The sequence below is a fragment of the Haliotis cracherodii genome, unplaced genomic scaffold (genome assembly GCF_022045235.1).
Source record: "Haliotis cracherodii isolate W230 unplaced genomic scaffold, xgHalCrac1.p SCAF_9, whole genome shotgun sequence".
NCBI classification, from domain to species: domain Eukaryota; kingdom Metazoa; phylum Mollusca; class Gastropoda; order Lepetellida; family Haliotidae; genus Haliotis; species Haliotis cracherodii.
This window is the reverse complement of record NW_027266343.1, coordinates 3523831-3541202: the sequence shown is the minus strand read 5'-3', so window position 1 is coordinate 3541202 and position 17372 is coordinate 3523831. Positions and strand designations below refer to the sequence as shown.

At 40.6% G+C, this 17372-nt stretch overlaps 1 protein-coding gene across 1 annotated transcript in view; it reads left to right on the top strand.

The window, feature by feature from the left end:
• Positions 1-16146, top strand: part of LOC139452661 (ATP-dependent RNA helicase SUV3 homolog, mitochondrial-like) — a 29013-nt gene extending 12867 nt beyond the window's left edge. The window contains exons 8-15 of the mRNA XM_071234200.1: positions 2667-2718; positions 3757-3885; positions 4580-4673; positions 7215-7434; positions 9103-9183; positions 10958-11137; positions 12288-12436; positions 13226-16146. Coding sequence (XP_071090301.1) covers positions 2667-2718; positions 3757-3885; positions 4580-4673; positions 7215-7434; positions 9103-9183; positions 10958-11137; positions 12288-12436; positions 13226-13688 — 1368 coding nt within the window. The 3' untranslated portion in view covers positions 13689-16146. The remainder of the gene's footprint in view (positions 1-2666; positions 2719-3756; positions 3886-4579; positions 4674-7214; positions 7435-9102; positions 9184-10957; positions 11138-12287; positions 12437-13225) is intronic.
• The last annotated feature ends 1226 nt before the right edge of the window (positions 16147-17372 follow it).

Below are 17372 nucleotides of genomic sequence, written 5' to 3'. Positions count from 1 at the left end.
TAAATACTAAACCCAATTCAGTCGTAATAAGAACAAAAGCAGACAATGCTGTAGTCATGTTTATTAGCACTACATTGGACTTAACGTAGTCATGGTACAATATGTATGGTGTTTTGTTTTGTGTATTGTTTAAAGACACACTCAGCAATATTGCAGCAGTCTGTATATAATCAAGTCTGGACCAGGCAATCTAGTGATTGATATCATGGGCATTGATCCAAGCTGTTGGGATCGATGACATGCATAAACTTTTGTATGCTAACATGATGATTAAAAAAAAGATGTGTTTGCACCCTGAACAAGCAATCCCAAAATTATAAAAAAAATGTTTTCTCATAAAAAAAAATAATTCTTGAACAAAATGCTTTTAATGTTAACCTTCATGTTAAATTTGCCCCTTGTTTTCATTTTGACCATGAAATTCTATAAAAAGATATTGAATAAAATGTTTCTAACAAAAAAGGTCTATTATTAATTGACAGTATGAACATACATTAGAAAGTCTTATTACATCAGGCCACAATATTCTCAAGAGATCATGCAAGGAGTTCAGCAAGGCTTCTTCCAATTTCTTCAGGAATTACCTCGTTCCTGTTGCAGCATGAAAATGTTCTCTTTATGAACCTGTATGTGACCTGTCGACATGTATAACGTGGCATGTAGGCAGCATTCCTCTGAAGCCAATCTAGATCAACAAGCTCTCCAAGTGTCTCTCTCACCCTTGCCACTCCTGGCCAGGAATATCTGATAGTGAAGAAGCTGGCATCATATTTGTCATCTTTGATACTATACGTGCAGTCATATTTAAGAATCCTCTTTGGTTCAGAGTCAATGTTCCAGTATGCCATGTCCAAATAGTATCTGACTGTTCCTGCGGAGGATGAATCTCTTCTGGTCCCCATCATCCATCCATCGTTGGGGGATTTGGGCCTTTTCTGTTTTGGTTCACTTGTGCTGGGATCCGATGTGGATGATTTGCCAGGGTGTCCATTGTGTTCATCAGCCTGCTTCTTTGATTGTGTCTTGTCTCTTCTCTTTGATTTACTGTTCTTTTTTTCATGTTGCTTCTGCAAACCCATTTGGTTGGCGTCTGCTCTCGACAGTTTGTCTTTTTGTGCTGTATTACATACAGTTTTCTTTGAACTGTTGACTGGAGTGGTCATTTTATCTCTCTGACAATTTGGATCAACATTTTCTTTGTTGTCTTTAGAGTTATCTCCCATTTTGTTCTTGACCTCTTGCAACCTTTTACTCTTCTTTGAGACAGAGTCTGGTGGATGAAAACTGTTTGATGGCACATTAGCTGATGTACAGCTTAGTGCTTTAGTTTCACAGGTTGAAGCGGAAACAGGTTCATTGATTTCAACTTTCAGAGACCTTGGGGTGACAGGGTCATCCTTGATTATAATCACCTGTGACTGCTCCGAATTGGACTGGATTAGTTGTGGAGTAGGATCGGAGGTAGGCTTCTTTTCAGTCTGACCTTCATCCATATTTTCTTTCAGTGAAGATGTACATTCTTTTCTACTTTCAACAGTCGTCACTCTGTCACTCACAGGCTTTCCTGGCTGGCCAGTTGGTTGATCATTTATTTGCATGACTGTCAACCTCAGTGGTTTGCCAGGGCTGAGGTCCACTGCTGCTCTGTGTGTTGGAGGTGCATCCACATCTACAGGAGCTTCATGCCAGACATTGGTTGGAGTTGTACTGCTGGACAAGTCTTTGTTGAAAGTCAGGGAGATAGTTGCCTCTTGAGTGCCTTCCTCGATAGTCCAGGAGATCAGGTTGAAGTCGGACAGTCTGTTAATGTTTCTCACCACTTCAGCAGGGAACACACTTGAGGCACTGTCAGTTAAGATGGACATTGTTGTGAAGATGACTTTCCAACACTGACCTGTGTCAAATGTAACTCAGACTGGTGATAGATGAAGTCTTCTGATTGGTCAAGACTCACCAATACTGACCTAAGTCAGATGTAAGACTCGGGCTGGTCAGAGATGAAGGCTTCTGATTGGTTGATATGTTTCAACAAAGACATATATAGATATATATATATATCTTTGGTTTCAAGCAGAAATATTTCCAACCAATTACAAAGTTCTGTTGATAAAACTCAGATTATTGTGTTTTGAATCTTGCTTGCACAAAGCAGCTTTCTTTGCTTTTGCTAACTGCAGGAAAATCACTTGGATTTGGGACTGTAGAAGCAAGGCATGAGAGTGGTGAGTGCTAACATTGACTGTCTTTGTTTGCAGGACAGCTAAGGAGAAAATCACATTTGTCTCTGATCAGAAAGTTCTTGATCATCTACCCAAGCTGGCTTATCTGTTTCTCCCCTGTCCAGGAGCTGCATTGAATAACACAATGAAGGGACTGGTAATTTATTATAGGGGGTTGAGATTAGTCTTAGGACTGTATCCCATTTGGGTGACCGACCACAATTTTATTTAAAACAAATTTCATGCCCCCTGCTCCCAAATACATGTAACATTTTTGTCAGGACCACCCCTCCCCCCCCCCCCCCCCCCCCCCTCCCTATAATGAATTACCAGCCCCAAAATAACATTCAAATTCATAACCTTTTTATTTAAAAAAAATAGTCATTTTGTCATTCTCCCTCCCCCAAACCACGTCTCACCTTACCTGAAGTGTCTTTGTGTTTGCAGGTGAAGCAGTACAAAAGGTTGACCACCCTCACCTACACCAATAAACCTGTTGGTATGTTTACAATTTAGGCTGACAGTTTTTTATTTCTTGATTCTGAACTTTTTGTGCAAACTCTGTTACGTATCTGGAGAAAGAAATAGTTTATTGAAGACCTATCAGACTTTTCCTTCACCACATGAGCAGTGTTAGTTAAGTTTGGCTAGTCAGCCTTGTTTAACCTCTTGGATGCACAATTCTTTTTGTGGTATTTATTCAGCAAAATAAAACATTTTCAGGTTATATTTAAATCTTTATGACAGAATTCTGCCGATGCAGTCAAGTTAAGGCAAGACTCTATTTCTTGATTCTGGAATTTTTTGTGCAAATATTACTCTGTACCAGGTGAACATAATATGTTATTACAGATATTTCAGATTTTGTTATCTTTGCCACGTGAGCTGTGTTCGTTACGCTTGTTTAGTCGGCCCTGTTTAACCTCATGGATGAACAATTGTGGTATTAATTCAGCCAAATAAAACATTAAATACTAGTAGTGCTTTTCAGGTTATACTTATGAATTTTGTTCCAATTTTCATTTTAAGATCAGCAGAATCTGTAAACAAATTAAGTCTAAGCTAATGTTGTTTGTAAATGTGTGATATATTGATTTAGATTCAGGACTTAGTGATCATTCAAGTCTTTGAAAGGCATTTTAGAGTGATGCACATAAGGAAGAAAGTTTATGGATGTCAACTTCTTTAATATGAGGAACACAACGTTTCAGAATATGCACTTACTCCTTCATCATTTGCTTACTGCTTCATCACATGATGCCAGAATCCTGTGATTATAGGTTAGCAGCCCAGAGTGATTTGCATCATTTCAGCTTTCCTCACTCTCACTCACTCACTGTCACTCACTCACTCACTCACTCTCACTCACTCACTCACTCACTCACTCACTCACTCACTCACACTCACTCACTCACTCACTCACTCACTCACTCACTCACTCACTCACTCACTCACATTGTGCATCTTGTAGCCCAAATATAGGCTCATATACATGGTTTGTAATATCATGTGTCATCCCATTTATTCTTTTTTTCAGAATCTTTTGACAATGTCCTACCAGGAGATTGTATAGTGTGTTTCAAGAAGAACGACATCTATCACGTCAGTCGACAGCTGGAGATGCGAAATAAGGAATGTGCCGTGATTTATGGAGGACTCCCTCCAGGTGAGATAGTGCTAGCGGTCAGACCACTACTGTCAACGACTGGCTTGTTTCCACCATTGCCAAACTAGGCTGGAATTATGGAGTTATATTTTGGCCAGACTAATGAGTCAACGCATAGTCCAAATCAAATCGCACATCCGGTTCATAAACTGTCATGCAGATTTTGGATGATTGCAGGTTTTGCAAAGCATGTGTATCGTCAACTTAGCGTCAACAGATATATTTTCAAACTTTTTTCATGTTTTTAATCAAGGTGCTCACATAACTTGATGCTCTTCGCGAAGTTAGACCCATTTCATTGCAATATAGATCCTGATTATAGATCAGATCGTCTTCACTGGGCGCCACCTTTTTGTTCGAAGCAAATGCATAATTCGTAATAGCCACTGGTGGCACTTTGATCGAACCCAGAAATTCCGGCCTGGTTCGGCAAGGGTGGAAACTAGATTTTTATTTGCCTTGTGAAGCAGGGCTTGTCTGGTCCAGGCATCCAATTGGTCTCATCTTCCAAAAAATCTCTAAAATTTATTGCTAACACATTCCTTGGACAACACTACCCCTGTAATTGTGAAACCAAATTGGCTATAAAAATATTGACAAGTCATTTTATTTTTGTCTACTTTCCGTTTCCGTAAACTGATGTGTATAAAAATATAACCTCAAGCTGACTCTGTGGACCGTTTTATACCATCAGGAACCAAACTGGCGCAGTCCAAGAAGTTCAATGACCCTGATGACCCCTGTAACATAATGGTTGCCACCGATGCCATAGGGATGGGCCTCAATCTGTGAGTTGCATTCTGGGAATTTGGTAAAGGGACGTTACTCTTGTCATCCAACAACACTCCTCAAACTGTTTCAGTTTGTAGACATCAACAAGCAGTGTATTAAGTGTAAAAAGTACTGCGAACCAGCTTCAGTAGCAGAGATTAGTGATGTCATTTGATTGTGTCATCATGGAAATGCGAAATAAGGAATGTGCTGTGATTTATAGAGCTCTTCCTCCAGGTGAGATAGTGCTAGCGGTCAGACCACTACTGTCAACAACTGGCTTGTTTCCAGCCATAGTCCAAATCAAATCGCATAACAAAATCAACATCCGGTTCGTAAACTGCCAGGATGGAATTATGGAGTTCTATTTTGGCTGGACTAACAATTCGATGCATAGTCCAAATCAAATCGCATAACAAAATCAACATCCGGTTCGTAAACTGCCAGGATGGAATTATGGAGTTATATTTTGGCTGGACTAACAATTCGATGCATAGTCCAAATCAAATCGCATAACAAAATCAACATCCGGTTCGTAAACTGCCAGGATGGAATTATGGAGTTCTATTTTGGCTGGACTAACAATTCGATGCATAGTCCAATTCAAATCGCATAACAAAATCAACATCCGGTTTGTAAACTGCCAGGATGGAATTATGGAGTTATATTTTGGCTGAACAAATGAGTCTATGCATAGACCAGAGCTCCAGATAAGCTGCGTATCTGCGTGAAATACGCATCAGAAATGCAGAAATACACAGTAAAATATAATCCAAGCGTATCAAATACGCAACGAACATTACAGATACGCTACAAAAATAAAACTTGTGCGTATCATGAAAATATTGTGAAGTAACCCTGCGTATTCGATTAGCAAATCAGCAACTTAATTTGAAATTATAAAGGGGCATTCCGTCAACCTTGCCAAACTCAATGACAGTTACATCATGATCGTTTGCCATCACACTTTCTTGTGGAAGTATCGTGGTATTTTTGAGTCCTATAAAGCTCTCGAACCCACACGACACCAGTTTGCAGGGACTAGATGAATAGTGTTTTTAAATATTTAACTTAAATACCCACATGTGTAAAAACTAGTGGGTAACAGAAATTTGAATACGCAGGTAGAATTACTGATACCCAATGATTTTAAAATGTATGGGTAAAATACCCACAACACCAAAAGCTTATCTGGAGCTCTGATAGACCAACATTCATGGTAACCAATGCCGTCACAGTGGTCTGCAAAGCATTGGGATGCAATATCATTGAAGCGAGATCATTTGATCTCACACAAGCGAGATCTCCTGTGGAGACCAGTTTTGGATAATAGATAGAGAATCTCACCCGAGTGTCTTTTGATATCAAATATATCAACACGAGTTGATAAAAGTGGAAAAATTTCGAGGCTTTTAATCAACGAGTGTAGTAGGTGTAAGCTAGTATTTGAAATCTGTCAACATGTAAGACAAAAAACAAATCTGGTGTTTTTATTCTCGTTGTTTTGTTTATAATAGTTGCAGAGATAAGATGAAGTGTCAGTAATTTTGTATTTACAAGTATTATTATCTATTTTTGTGATGAATATGTTTCCATATGGAAGTTGAAGGTTGCGTCACTCTGTATGGACCAATGTATCTATCATCTGTGTGTCTGTGTTGTTTGTTTGTTGTTTAACACCACACTCAGTAATATTCCAGCTATATGACAGCATCCTGTAAAAAATCGAGTCTACACAATCCAGTGATTGGCATCATGAGTATTGATATATGCAATTGGGATACGATGACATGCATCAATCAAGTCAGCGAGCCTGACCACCCGATCCCGTTAGTCGCCTCCTACGACAAGCATATAGTCACCTTTTACGGAAAACATGGGTTGCTGAAGATGTATTCTATCCCGGACCTTTGTGGGTTTTGTCTATGTACTACTGTAAATCTTGAAATTAATGCGAGCGTGAATTAAATGCGAAAAATGCGAGGGGTCTTTGCTCGCATTATTAAACAACGCATTTATATCAACAATAAGACATTTTGGATAGCAGAAATACCAACTCAGACATACACTGAAAACAAACAACTATGTATTCCACATCACTGTTTATTGAACAGCACGTGTAACAAGTATATATACAATGCCATTCAAACACTAATTACACCCTGTGAATTGTCACTGCTGGGGTCAACACAAGAGTTCTACACACTTAGGTCATCACTGATCACACCTGCAAGTCCACCCACGCAATACGGTGTCTTTGTTCTTTGCGACTGCGTCAAAGGCGGACACGAGCCAGCGCACATGTATTGTTTTAGCGGAAGTATTCTAATCAGTGTTAATGAGCAGTGCTACTTGGTGTGTGATTGGATTAATGTAAGGTTGGATGAGGGCGAGGAAATTTTCTTTAGATATAAATCCACTGATGCTTGAGAGGAGGGGGGTGTTGCATTCATATTGAGTCGCATTATTGACTAGGGGCCAGCGGTCGCATTCTTTTGGAGACGCATTAATTTCACGATTTACAGTATTGTATCCATCATCATCTGTTTTTCCTTCAGCGCCATCAAGCGCATCATCTTCTACACCATGATAAAGCCGCACATGAACGAGGAGGGCGAGATGGAGATGAAGGTGATAAGCACTTCCCAGACGCTGCAGATAGCGGGGCGCGCGGGCAGGTTCAACACGGCGTATGAAGAAGGGGAGGTAACCACCTTCAAGAAAGGCGACCTGCAGCTCCTAGGTGATTCAGTCAGCAAGAATGTGGAGCCGTTACAAGTAGGTTGATTTGTTGTGTGGAGCCGTTACAAGTAGGTTGATTTGTTGTGTGGAGCCGTTACAAGTAGGTTGATTTGTTGTGTGGAGCCTTTACAAGTAGGTTGATTTGTTGTGTGAAGCCCTTACAAGTAGGTTGATTTGTTGTGTGAAGCTGTTACAAGTAGGTTGATTTGTTGTGTGAAGCTGTTACAAGTAGGTTGATGTGTTGTGTGAAGCTGTTACAAGTAGGTTGATTTGTTGTGTGGAGCCTTTACAAGTAGGTTGATTTGTTGTGTGAAGCTGTTACAAGTAGGTTGATTTGTTGTGTGAAGCTGTTACAAGTAGGTTGATGTGTTGTGTGAAGCCGTTACAAGTAGGTTGATTTGTTGTGTGAAGCCATTACAAGTAGGTTGATTTGTTGTGTGAAGCTGTTACAAGTAGGTTGATTTGTTGTGTGAAGCTGTTACAAGTAGGTTGATTTGTTGTGTGGAGCTGTTACAAGTAGGTTGATTTGTTGTGTGGAGCCATTACAAGTAGGTTGATTTGTTGTGTGAAGCCGTTACGTTTAGGTTGATTTGTTGTGTGAAGCCATTACAAGTAGGTTGATTTGTTGTGTGGAGCTGTATTTGTTGTGTGAAGCCGTTACAAGTAGGTTGATTTGTTGTGTGGAGCCATTACAAGTAGGTTGATTTGTTGTGTGAAGCTGTTACAAGTAGGTTGATTTGTTGTGTGGAGCCGTTACAAGTAGGTTGATTTGTTGTGTGAAGCCCTTACAAGTAGGTTGATTTGTTGTGTGAAGCCGTTACAAGTAGGTTGATTTGTTGTGTGGAGCCGTTACAAGTAGGTTGATTTTTTGTGTGGAGCTGTTACAAGTAGGTTGATTTGTTGTGTGGAGCCGTTACAAGTAGGTTGATTTGTTGTGTGAAGCCGTTACAAGTAGGTTGATTTGTTGTGTGGAGCCGTTACAAGTAGGTTGATTTGTTGTGTGGAGCCGTTACAAGTAGGGTGATTTGTTGTGTGGAGCCTTTACCATGGTGCTAAGGTTGATTTCTTGTGTGTTGATTTCTTGTGCTGTTTCGTGTAGGTTAATTTGTTTTGTGGAGTCATTACTTGTAGGTTGATTTCTTTGTGTGGAGCCATTTCATTTTGGTTGGCTCTTTTGTGTGGAGCTATTACGTTTAGGTTGATTTCTTTGTGTGGAGCCGTTACGTTTAGGTTGATTTCTTTGTGTGGAGCCGTTACAGTTAAGTTGATTTCTTTGTGTGGAGCCTTTATGTTTAGGTTGATTTCTTTGTGGAGCTGTTAGGTGTAGGTTGATTTCTTTGTGTGGAGCTGCTACGTTTAGGTTGATTTCTTCGTGAGGAGCCATTACGTTTAGGTTGATTTCTTTGTATGGAGTTATTATGTATAGGTTGATTTCTTTGTGTAGCTGTTACGTTTAGGTTGATTTCTTTGGGTGGAGCCATTACGTTTAGGTTGATTTCTTTGGGTGGAGCCATTACGGTTAGGTTGATTTCTTTGTGTGGAGCTATTATGTTTAGGTTGATTTCTTTGGGTGGAAGCATTACGTGTGTGTTAAGTTATGTGTGTAGTGGAGTGCGTATGTGTTACGGATTGACTTTACATTGGTGAACTGTTTGAGGGAGGTTGTGGACAAAGCAACATGATTGTGATGTGTCTGTGTTACAGCAAGCTGGTTTACACCCGACAGCAGAACAGATTGAATTGTTTGCCTACCACCTGCCTAAAGCCACACTCTCCAACCTGATTGTAAGTAGAGTCAATATGTATCCGTATCCCCGTGAAGAACCGGGGTAGAATAGGTCTTCAGCAACCCCTGCTTGTCGTAAAAGGCGACTAACAGGACCGGGTGGTATCCCAATTGCATGGATTGATGCTCATGATGTCAATCACTGGATTGTCTGGTCCAGATTTGATTATTTACAGACTGTCGTCATATTGCTGGAATATTGCTGCGTGTGGCGTTAAACAACAAAAAAGTGATTTTGTACACTTGCGAGTAAGACACATCTGATAGAACTGGTCTTCAGCAACACATGCTTGTCCCCTGTGAAGATCAGGATTACGATTGGTCTTCAGTAACCCATGCTTGTCCCCTGTGAAGATCAGGATTACGATTGGTCTTCAGTAACCCATGCTTGTCGTAAGAGACGGCTAATGGGATCGGGTAGTCAGGCTTGGTTGATGCATGTCATCATATTCCAATTGCGTGGATGGATGCTCATGATGTCAATCACTGGATTAATTGGCTCAGACTCTATTATTAGACTGCCGTCATATAGCTGGAATATTGCTGAGTGCAGCGTTAAACAAAGGAACAAAACATGTCCTACCAAGGCCGTATTTAACTTTTTTTGACAGAGGGGGCAAATATTTGTACAAGTATCACTTGTCCCCAACTTTATTCAAATAAAACTGTTTTCTTTTCCCCCCGACTGGCTACGGCACTGCCTTCTTCTCAACTAATATCTTAACATAAAGCATCAGTGGCCAGATTAGATGATGCTTCCACTAGGTAGTCACTAAGTGAGTACAATGCAAAAAGTGATCACTGCATCTGTTTTACTTCCATGTAGACCTAGGAAAGTGGACTGCCTCCGTGGTCTAGTGGTAAAGCGTCCGCCCGGAGAGCGGAAGGTCGGGGGTTCGATCCCCAGCCGTGTCATACCAAAAGACGTTAAAAGATGGTACTTGTTGTTACCCTGTCTGGCGCCCGGCATTAAGGGGCTAAAACAAGGACTGGTTGGATCGGAGTCAGTGTACTGTGTCTGAGTGGGGTATTTCATGTTAAACTGCAGCATGGTATCTCAGTGGGCTAGCACTATAAATTGGCATCAGTCCGGACTAGTACAAGCAGCCACTTACACACGTCGCTGTGTAAGTGCAATAATCTTGGAAGCAACGTTAAACCCCATTTCACCCCACCTCACCTCACCTCACCTCACCTCACCTCACTTAGGAAAGTTATAGAACTATCAAAGCTGTCATTACAAATAGGGGATCACGCTGTAGTGACTGTCTTTCCTAAGTAATGCCATTGTGATGTTCATGATTCGGGTTTCAAAAGGAACAAAATACTGAATCATGATGGCGAATACACGAGTGAAACATAACAGCCCTAGTAATTAGCGAGTGAATTTGGTGTAAAACTGCTTTAAACGGCATTCCAGTTGTATCATGGTGTGTCAGATTAATGTGGAAGGAAAGCTCAAAGTGATGCAGTGAAACCTACGAGCACAGGTATAGTGCTGACAAACCCAGAAACATAATTGGGGCGAACGGGAACTGGAACCCACATGAAAGGTTTCTGGCAAGCCCAAGTGACCCAACTTTGCACAGTTCAAACTGCACTTTGGGCAACCCTCTCATCAGTAATTAGACAATACAAGGAAGCAGTCATACTGTGGCAATAGTGATATAACAAGGGGGCAACATTATATGTGTTCAGATTTCCATTCACCCATCAACCAGGTGGCATTGTGGCTCAGTTTACCACACTCACATCTGTGTTTCCATGTTGCAGGACATCTTCGTCTCTCTGTCTGTGCTGGACAGGGACAAGTACTTCCTGTGTAATGTGAAGGACTTCAAGTTTCTGGCCGACCTGATCGAACATGTGCCCCTTCCACTCCGAGCCAAATATGTCTTCTGCTGTTCTCCCATTCCCACCAAACAACCATTTGTCTGTACCATGTTTCTCAAGGTAGGTGTGTCAGTTTGTCTGTACCATGTTTCTCAAGGTAGGTGTGTCAGTTTGTCTGTACCATGTTTCTCAAGGTAGGTGTGTCACCGTGTCTGTATCATGTTTCTCAAGGTAGGTGAGCCAGTTTGTCTGTACCATGTTTCTCAAGGTAGGTGTGTCCATGTGTCTGTACCATGTTTCTCAAGGTAGGTGTGTCCATGTGTCTGTACCATGTTTATCAAGGTAGGTGTGTCCATGTGTCTGTACCATGTTTCTCAAAGTAGGTGTGTCCATGTGTCTGTACCATGTTTATCAAGGTAGGTGTGTCCATGTGTCTGTACCATGTTTCTCAAGGTAGGTGTGTCCATGTGTCTGTACCATGTTTCTCAAGGCAGGTGTGTCCATGTGTCTGTACCATGTTTCTCAAGGCAGGTGTGTCCATGTGTCTGTACCATGTTTCTCAAGGTAGGTGTGTCCATTTGTCTGTGCCATGTTTCTTAAGGTAGGTGTGTCCATTTGTCTGTACCATGTTTCTCAAGGCAGGTGTGTCCATTTGTCTGTACCATGTTTCTCAAGGTAGGTGTGTCCATGTGTCTGTACCATGTTTCTCAAGGCAGGTGTGTCCATTTGTCTGTACCATGTTTCTCAAGGCAGGTGTGTCCATGTGTCTGTACCATGTTTCTCAAGGCAGGTGTGTCCATTTGTCTGTACCATGTTTCTCAAGGCAGGTGTGTCCATTTGTCTGTACCATGTTTCTCAAGGCAGGTGTGTCCATGTGTCTGTACCATGTTTCTTAAGGCAGGTGTGTCCATGTGTCTGTACCATGTTTCTCAAGGTAGGTGTGCCCTCATGGGCATGATGGTGATTATGAGTTAAAATAGGGCCCCAGCAATCATACAAGGTGACTTACCATATATGACCGTAGATATGGCTGTTGCCATACAGCAACCATGTTTTCGGAACACGGAAGGTGATTTGGTGAAGTATACTCTGATTGGACTATGGATATATGCGATAGTCCACTCATATTTCAGCACAGAAAGTAGGCTTGAAATGTCAAAGGTGGGAATTAGACTTTAATATAGGCTAGTGGACACGCCTGCCTCGGAAGATGGTTGTAAGGTCACAATTTCAACAGGTTTCAACCATCAATGCTAACATTGTGTTACAGTTTGCCCGTCAGTTCAGCCGGAGTGAGCCTCTCACGTTGTTAAAGCTGCGCACCCAGATCAACTGGCCTTTTGCCCAACCAGCCACCATCAATGACCTGATCCACCTGGAGGGAGTGTTCGATGTCCTTGACCTCTACTTGTGGCTCAGGTAACATGAACCAGATACGGGCTTCACACATTGTAACCATGAGGAGAATCGAACCCAAGCCTTTGGCGTGAAAAAAGAATGCTTTAAACTCTGCATGATAATTGTAATGGTGTTGTCTCAAATCATTTGAAGACATGAGGATGTCATATCTGTTACCATCTGAAAAGACCACAATCACCAAGTCAAAGTCAAGCCAGGTGGTTAACTGGAGCACTGTAGTAATGCCTGAAAGATAATCTCATTAAGAGTGAGTGTGTTAGTTGGGTTTTACACTGGTTTTAACAGTAATCCAGTTATATCACTGCATGTCAGCTTAATGTGGGAGGAAAGCCCGAAGTGATGCAGGTCTCAGACGTTTACTGCTTTGGTAAAACCCACGAGCACGGGTATGGTGCTGACAAACCTAGAGACATAATCGGGGCGAACTGAGATTCGAACCCACAATCATAGGTTTCTGGCATGCCCAATGGACGCAACTCTGCACAGCGAATCGCGGCGCCTTAGACGACTGGGCCACCCGTGCCCCCAATCTTATTAAGACCACATCTTTCATGCAGCTGTTATGGTTTTGAGGGTCAGGGTCATGTCTTTGGGTGGTCTGGCTCCATTAGGTGAAGGTAAAATTTGTTCATGTAACAAACATGTATTGCTCTTCTTATTTCGCATTTTGGCCTTTGGAGTATATGGAGTCAAATACATAGAACCTAGGATGTAACCATGTACATCTTTAGTGGGTGAAATTTAAACATGAACTTGAAGCTCTACTCTCACATATTTTCTCCCTCCCAGCTACCGTTTCCCTGACATGTTCCCTGACACGGAGCCTGTGAGGGATATGCAGAAGGAACTGGACGTCCTCATCCACGAAGGCGTGGCCCACATCACCCAACTTCTTAAAGTCAGCAAGAGCATGTCCACCGTTACGTCGGACTTCACGGACGATTTTGAAATTGAAAGAAAGATCCAGACATCAGAGAGACGGGAAACCGATCCTGAGAGAAGTGACTTTGACATTAGTACGAAACTGTCCAGTGAATACACACACAAGTGGGACACGCCCCTCAGTGGGGATCTCAAACGGATTATTAAATCCAAAGACACGAGTGTGGTCACGGAAGGGGATGCTGCAGTGTTGTACAACCTGGCAAAGCAAGGAGTGTTGACTCACAAGCTAGTCAAGGCATTTCAGGAAAATGTTAACGGCAATAAGAAATACCCAAAGAAAAGGAACTTTAGGAAGAAGAAAAAATGATTTCGGGGAAAAGAGGACAAAGTTGTTGGATTTTGTTTTTAACAATTATGTTCAAGTGTCTGATTGAATGGTGAGGTGTCTTTTGTGTTTGTTTGTTCTTTAGCAATGCACTTAGCAATATTCCAGCTATAAGATGGTGATCTGTAAATAATCAATTCTGGACCAGACAAGCCAGTGATTGATATTGTGAGCAATGATCCACGCCCTTGGAGTACGATGACATGCAGCAATGAAGTCACCAAGTCTGACCTCCCAATCCATTATTCAGCCTCTCACAACCAACATGTCTCTGTAACAAGAACAGAACGTCTTTCAAAGGATTCAACCAGATGGACGCCAGTGCTATTGGAACTATTGATGTGAAATGGGAAACGTTATAATACCAACTGGGAAATTTAGGCATCAAACAGAAGATGTATCCCTCACTCACTCACACTATGTGCCTAACTATTATATGTTGCCAATGTTGATAGCATGAAAAAACAGCATATACATACAACTGTTTTTGGTTAAACTATTGTAGATGAAACATGTTTTACATTGTCAAATTTAATTATAAGCATTGACTGTGTATTTTTTTCGGTTTTTGAGGTATGAATCGAAAAGCCGATGTGAAAGCGTTTGTAAGAATCAGCTACACGGATTCATACAGTTTGCACATCCGAAAAAAATACACAGTGAATCCTCAAAGAGTTCTTACTTCATTTGGGGGACAAAGTAATCAATGGTAATATTTGAGGTGGATTAACCAGTGATTGGGGACAAAGTAATATTTGAGATGGATAAACCAGTGATTAGAAGCAGCTGTTAACATGGTTAAGGCCAGTAAGAATTATTCATGTGATCATCAGTCTCACCTCATTGTGTTTGCGAGTTGGTTGTCAGGATTAGTATTACGTTAATGTCTGCCAGTGACCAGTTCTACTTGATCATCATCCTTTCATACAAACATTTCCATCTTGACCTTTCTAAAAAAAAAAGTTGATAAAAGCCTATTTCCTGGGGTTGGGGGGTGGCGTTAACAGGTCTACAAGAATTCCAACCGAAAAAAAATGAACTTTTCGTGGGATATACAGTTCAAGTAACATCTGTAGCGATCACAATTTTATGATTAGGGTGTTTGAAAATAAAGCATGAAAGTCAAGGGGTCTTTAATTTCGAACTCTGCAGCTATGCTTTTTGAAGGTGGGGATATGTCACAAAATTGAGGAATTAGGATTTGTAACCAACATTGAACTTTTGAACTGCCTGTTCCCCATGCTGACATGGAATATGATAATATGTGTTATGTACAATGGGTGTACAGTCTGTGACTTATTCCACCAGTCCAAAGCCTGTGTCTTGTAAAATTGTTTGGTCATGAAAGGTCAGCTAATAATAGTCCATATTATAACACTCAAGTCCTCTGAAAATGATGCTCGTAGACTCAGGCTTTTGGCACAGACATGGTCTATTACATTTTGGGTGAATCTATCTAGATGATAATGGTAAATATTAATTTATCAAAATTTGCATATTGTACAAACAGTGATGTGTTTCTTCGTTTCCTGCCTGTACTGTGACCCCACAAGTGGTAAATGTCAACTCGGGTGGTCATGTTGGCTTTTCCCAACATAAGCTCAAATGCTGTGATTTGACTGTTCAAACACCAAAGATTTGCATGTTTTGTGGACATTTTCAACTTCTCCTTCAAAGAACCATTAACATTGGTGCATCATTTTCAATCAATCTGTAAGAAAGTACATTTATGAATCTCACTGACAGTTAGATCATTTGTAGCAAACAACTGTTGCTTTTGACATGTTTAAACATGATTTTTAAGTATGAACATTTTTCAATGGATGACTCATAAAAAATGTCTCACTTTTATATATATATTCACTCTTGTCGTGTTTTATCGGGTTACATGTTATGGCTGAACTTTCTTATTGGGAATCGATGCTGGTCGTAAGAGGCGACCACATGGTTTGGTGACTTGGTTGATTGCGTGTCCTTGTACCCCATGTTGTGGATCAATGCTCATAATATCAATCCCTGGATTGTCTGATCCAGGCTTGTTTATTTACAGGCCGCCATCGTTTAGTCGGAAAATTGCTGACTGTGGCATTAAACAACAGCAACAACTCATATTAGGAAACAGGAAAATAGTTTCAGATCTGCTCATTACATTCTCAGTTCCATATTCACGTGAACATTAGGGTTGCTTATTACAGAACTGAATTGGGTTCAGTATAAACAGGCACCTTCTTTTTTGTTTCTTGAGGAATACCTATATATGGTGGAGTGGATTAAAGATGCAGATTGAGGATAGTAAAAACCACCAACTATATAGTGGTTTCTATTTGTTGTTTTGAGTGTATGGAGAAAGACAATGGGTGAGATGCATGTCTGTGACAGTTGAGAGTATTAATATGTGTGATAGCATAGTGATTTAATAATAAACAAGATTATAGAATTATTACTGATTGTTTGTTGTTCAAGTCTGGGTTAAATGAAATTGTCAAGCACTCATTTCATGCTATGATTAATTCCAATAAGAGGCTAAGGCTAAAAAAAATATAAGAATTGGTTCTTGGGCAATGTTTTTGTGTTGTTTTTTTGGGGGGGAAGGGGTTGTTCAAACTAATAAGTAACCAAACAAACAGTTGTGTAACCATATAAACAGTTGTATACAATCAACCTGGGAAAGGGCCTCCCTACATAAATATATTCCTTGATGAGTAAAATACTGGAATACAGTATTTGACAACCATTGGACTTTGAATTATGAATGATTTTTGTGTTTGTTTTTTAAAATGGAAATAAAAACGAAACATGCAGCGAACTTAAAGATGATGCGGGCATTTTTTTTAACCTCACATACTGAAAACTATAAATAAATAAATAAAATAATCCAGCCCTTGTTGTTTTTGAACAAAGAATTCTTTTAACTGGCTTTTTAAACTCATTTTTCTACACCAAGCATGTTAGGATAAAGATGGCAATGACAGAAGACTTGTTTTTAGTCGACACCACCGTGAGAGTCATCTGATGCATAACCATCATACCAGACCAACTTTGCCCTCCCAGATGTATTTGGAGTGAGTTGGTTTAACACTGCTTTTAGTATTATATCAGCAATATCACAGCAGAAATGTATTTGGAAATTGTTGTTTGTTTGTTGTGTAATGCCACACTCAACAATATTCCAGCTATTTGACAGCGGTCTGTAAATAATCGAGTCTGGACCAGACAATCCAGTGATTAATATCATGAGCATCGATCCGAGCAATATGGGATCGATGACATGCATCAACCAAGTCAGCGAGCCTGACCACCCAATCCTGTTAGTTGCCAGTTACAACAACCAAAGTCACCTTTTACAGCAAGTATGAGTTGCTGAAGACCTATTCTACCCCGGATCTTCACGGGTCTGTTTGACATGTAGTTTGTCCTCACAAAATGTAGCGTATTGCTGCTGTACCCAAATGTTCCTGGTTTAGTGTGTGCATGATAGTTGGAGCTTCAGGAACACTTCGCCACAATGCCATGACACAAAAACTTCATACAATAATTGTATAGTTGCATCTTTTTATTTTTCTAATCCATCAAAAATATATTCACAAAACATTATATTTCCTCTGATAGTGCCTTTGTTTCCTGTTGGACGAACCCATATACAGAAACATTAAGGCATGTCGACAA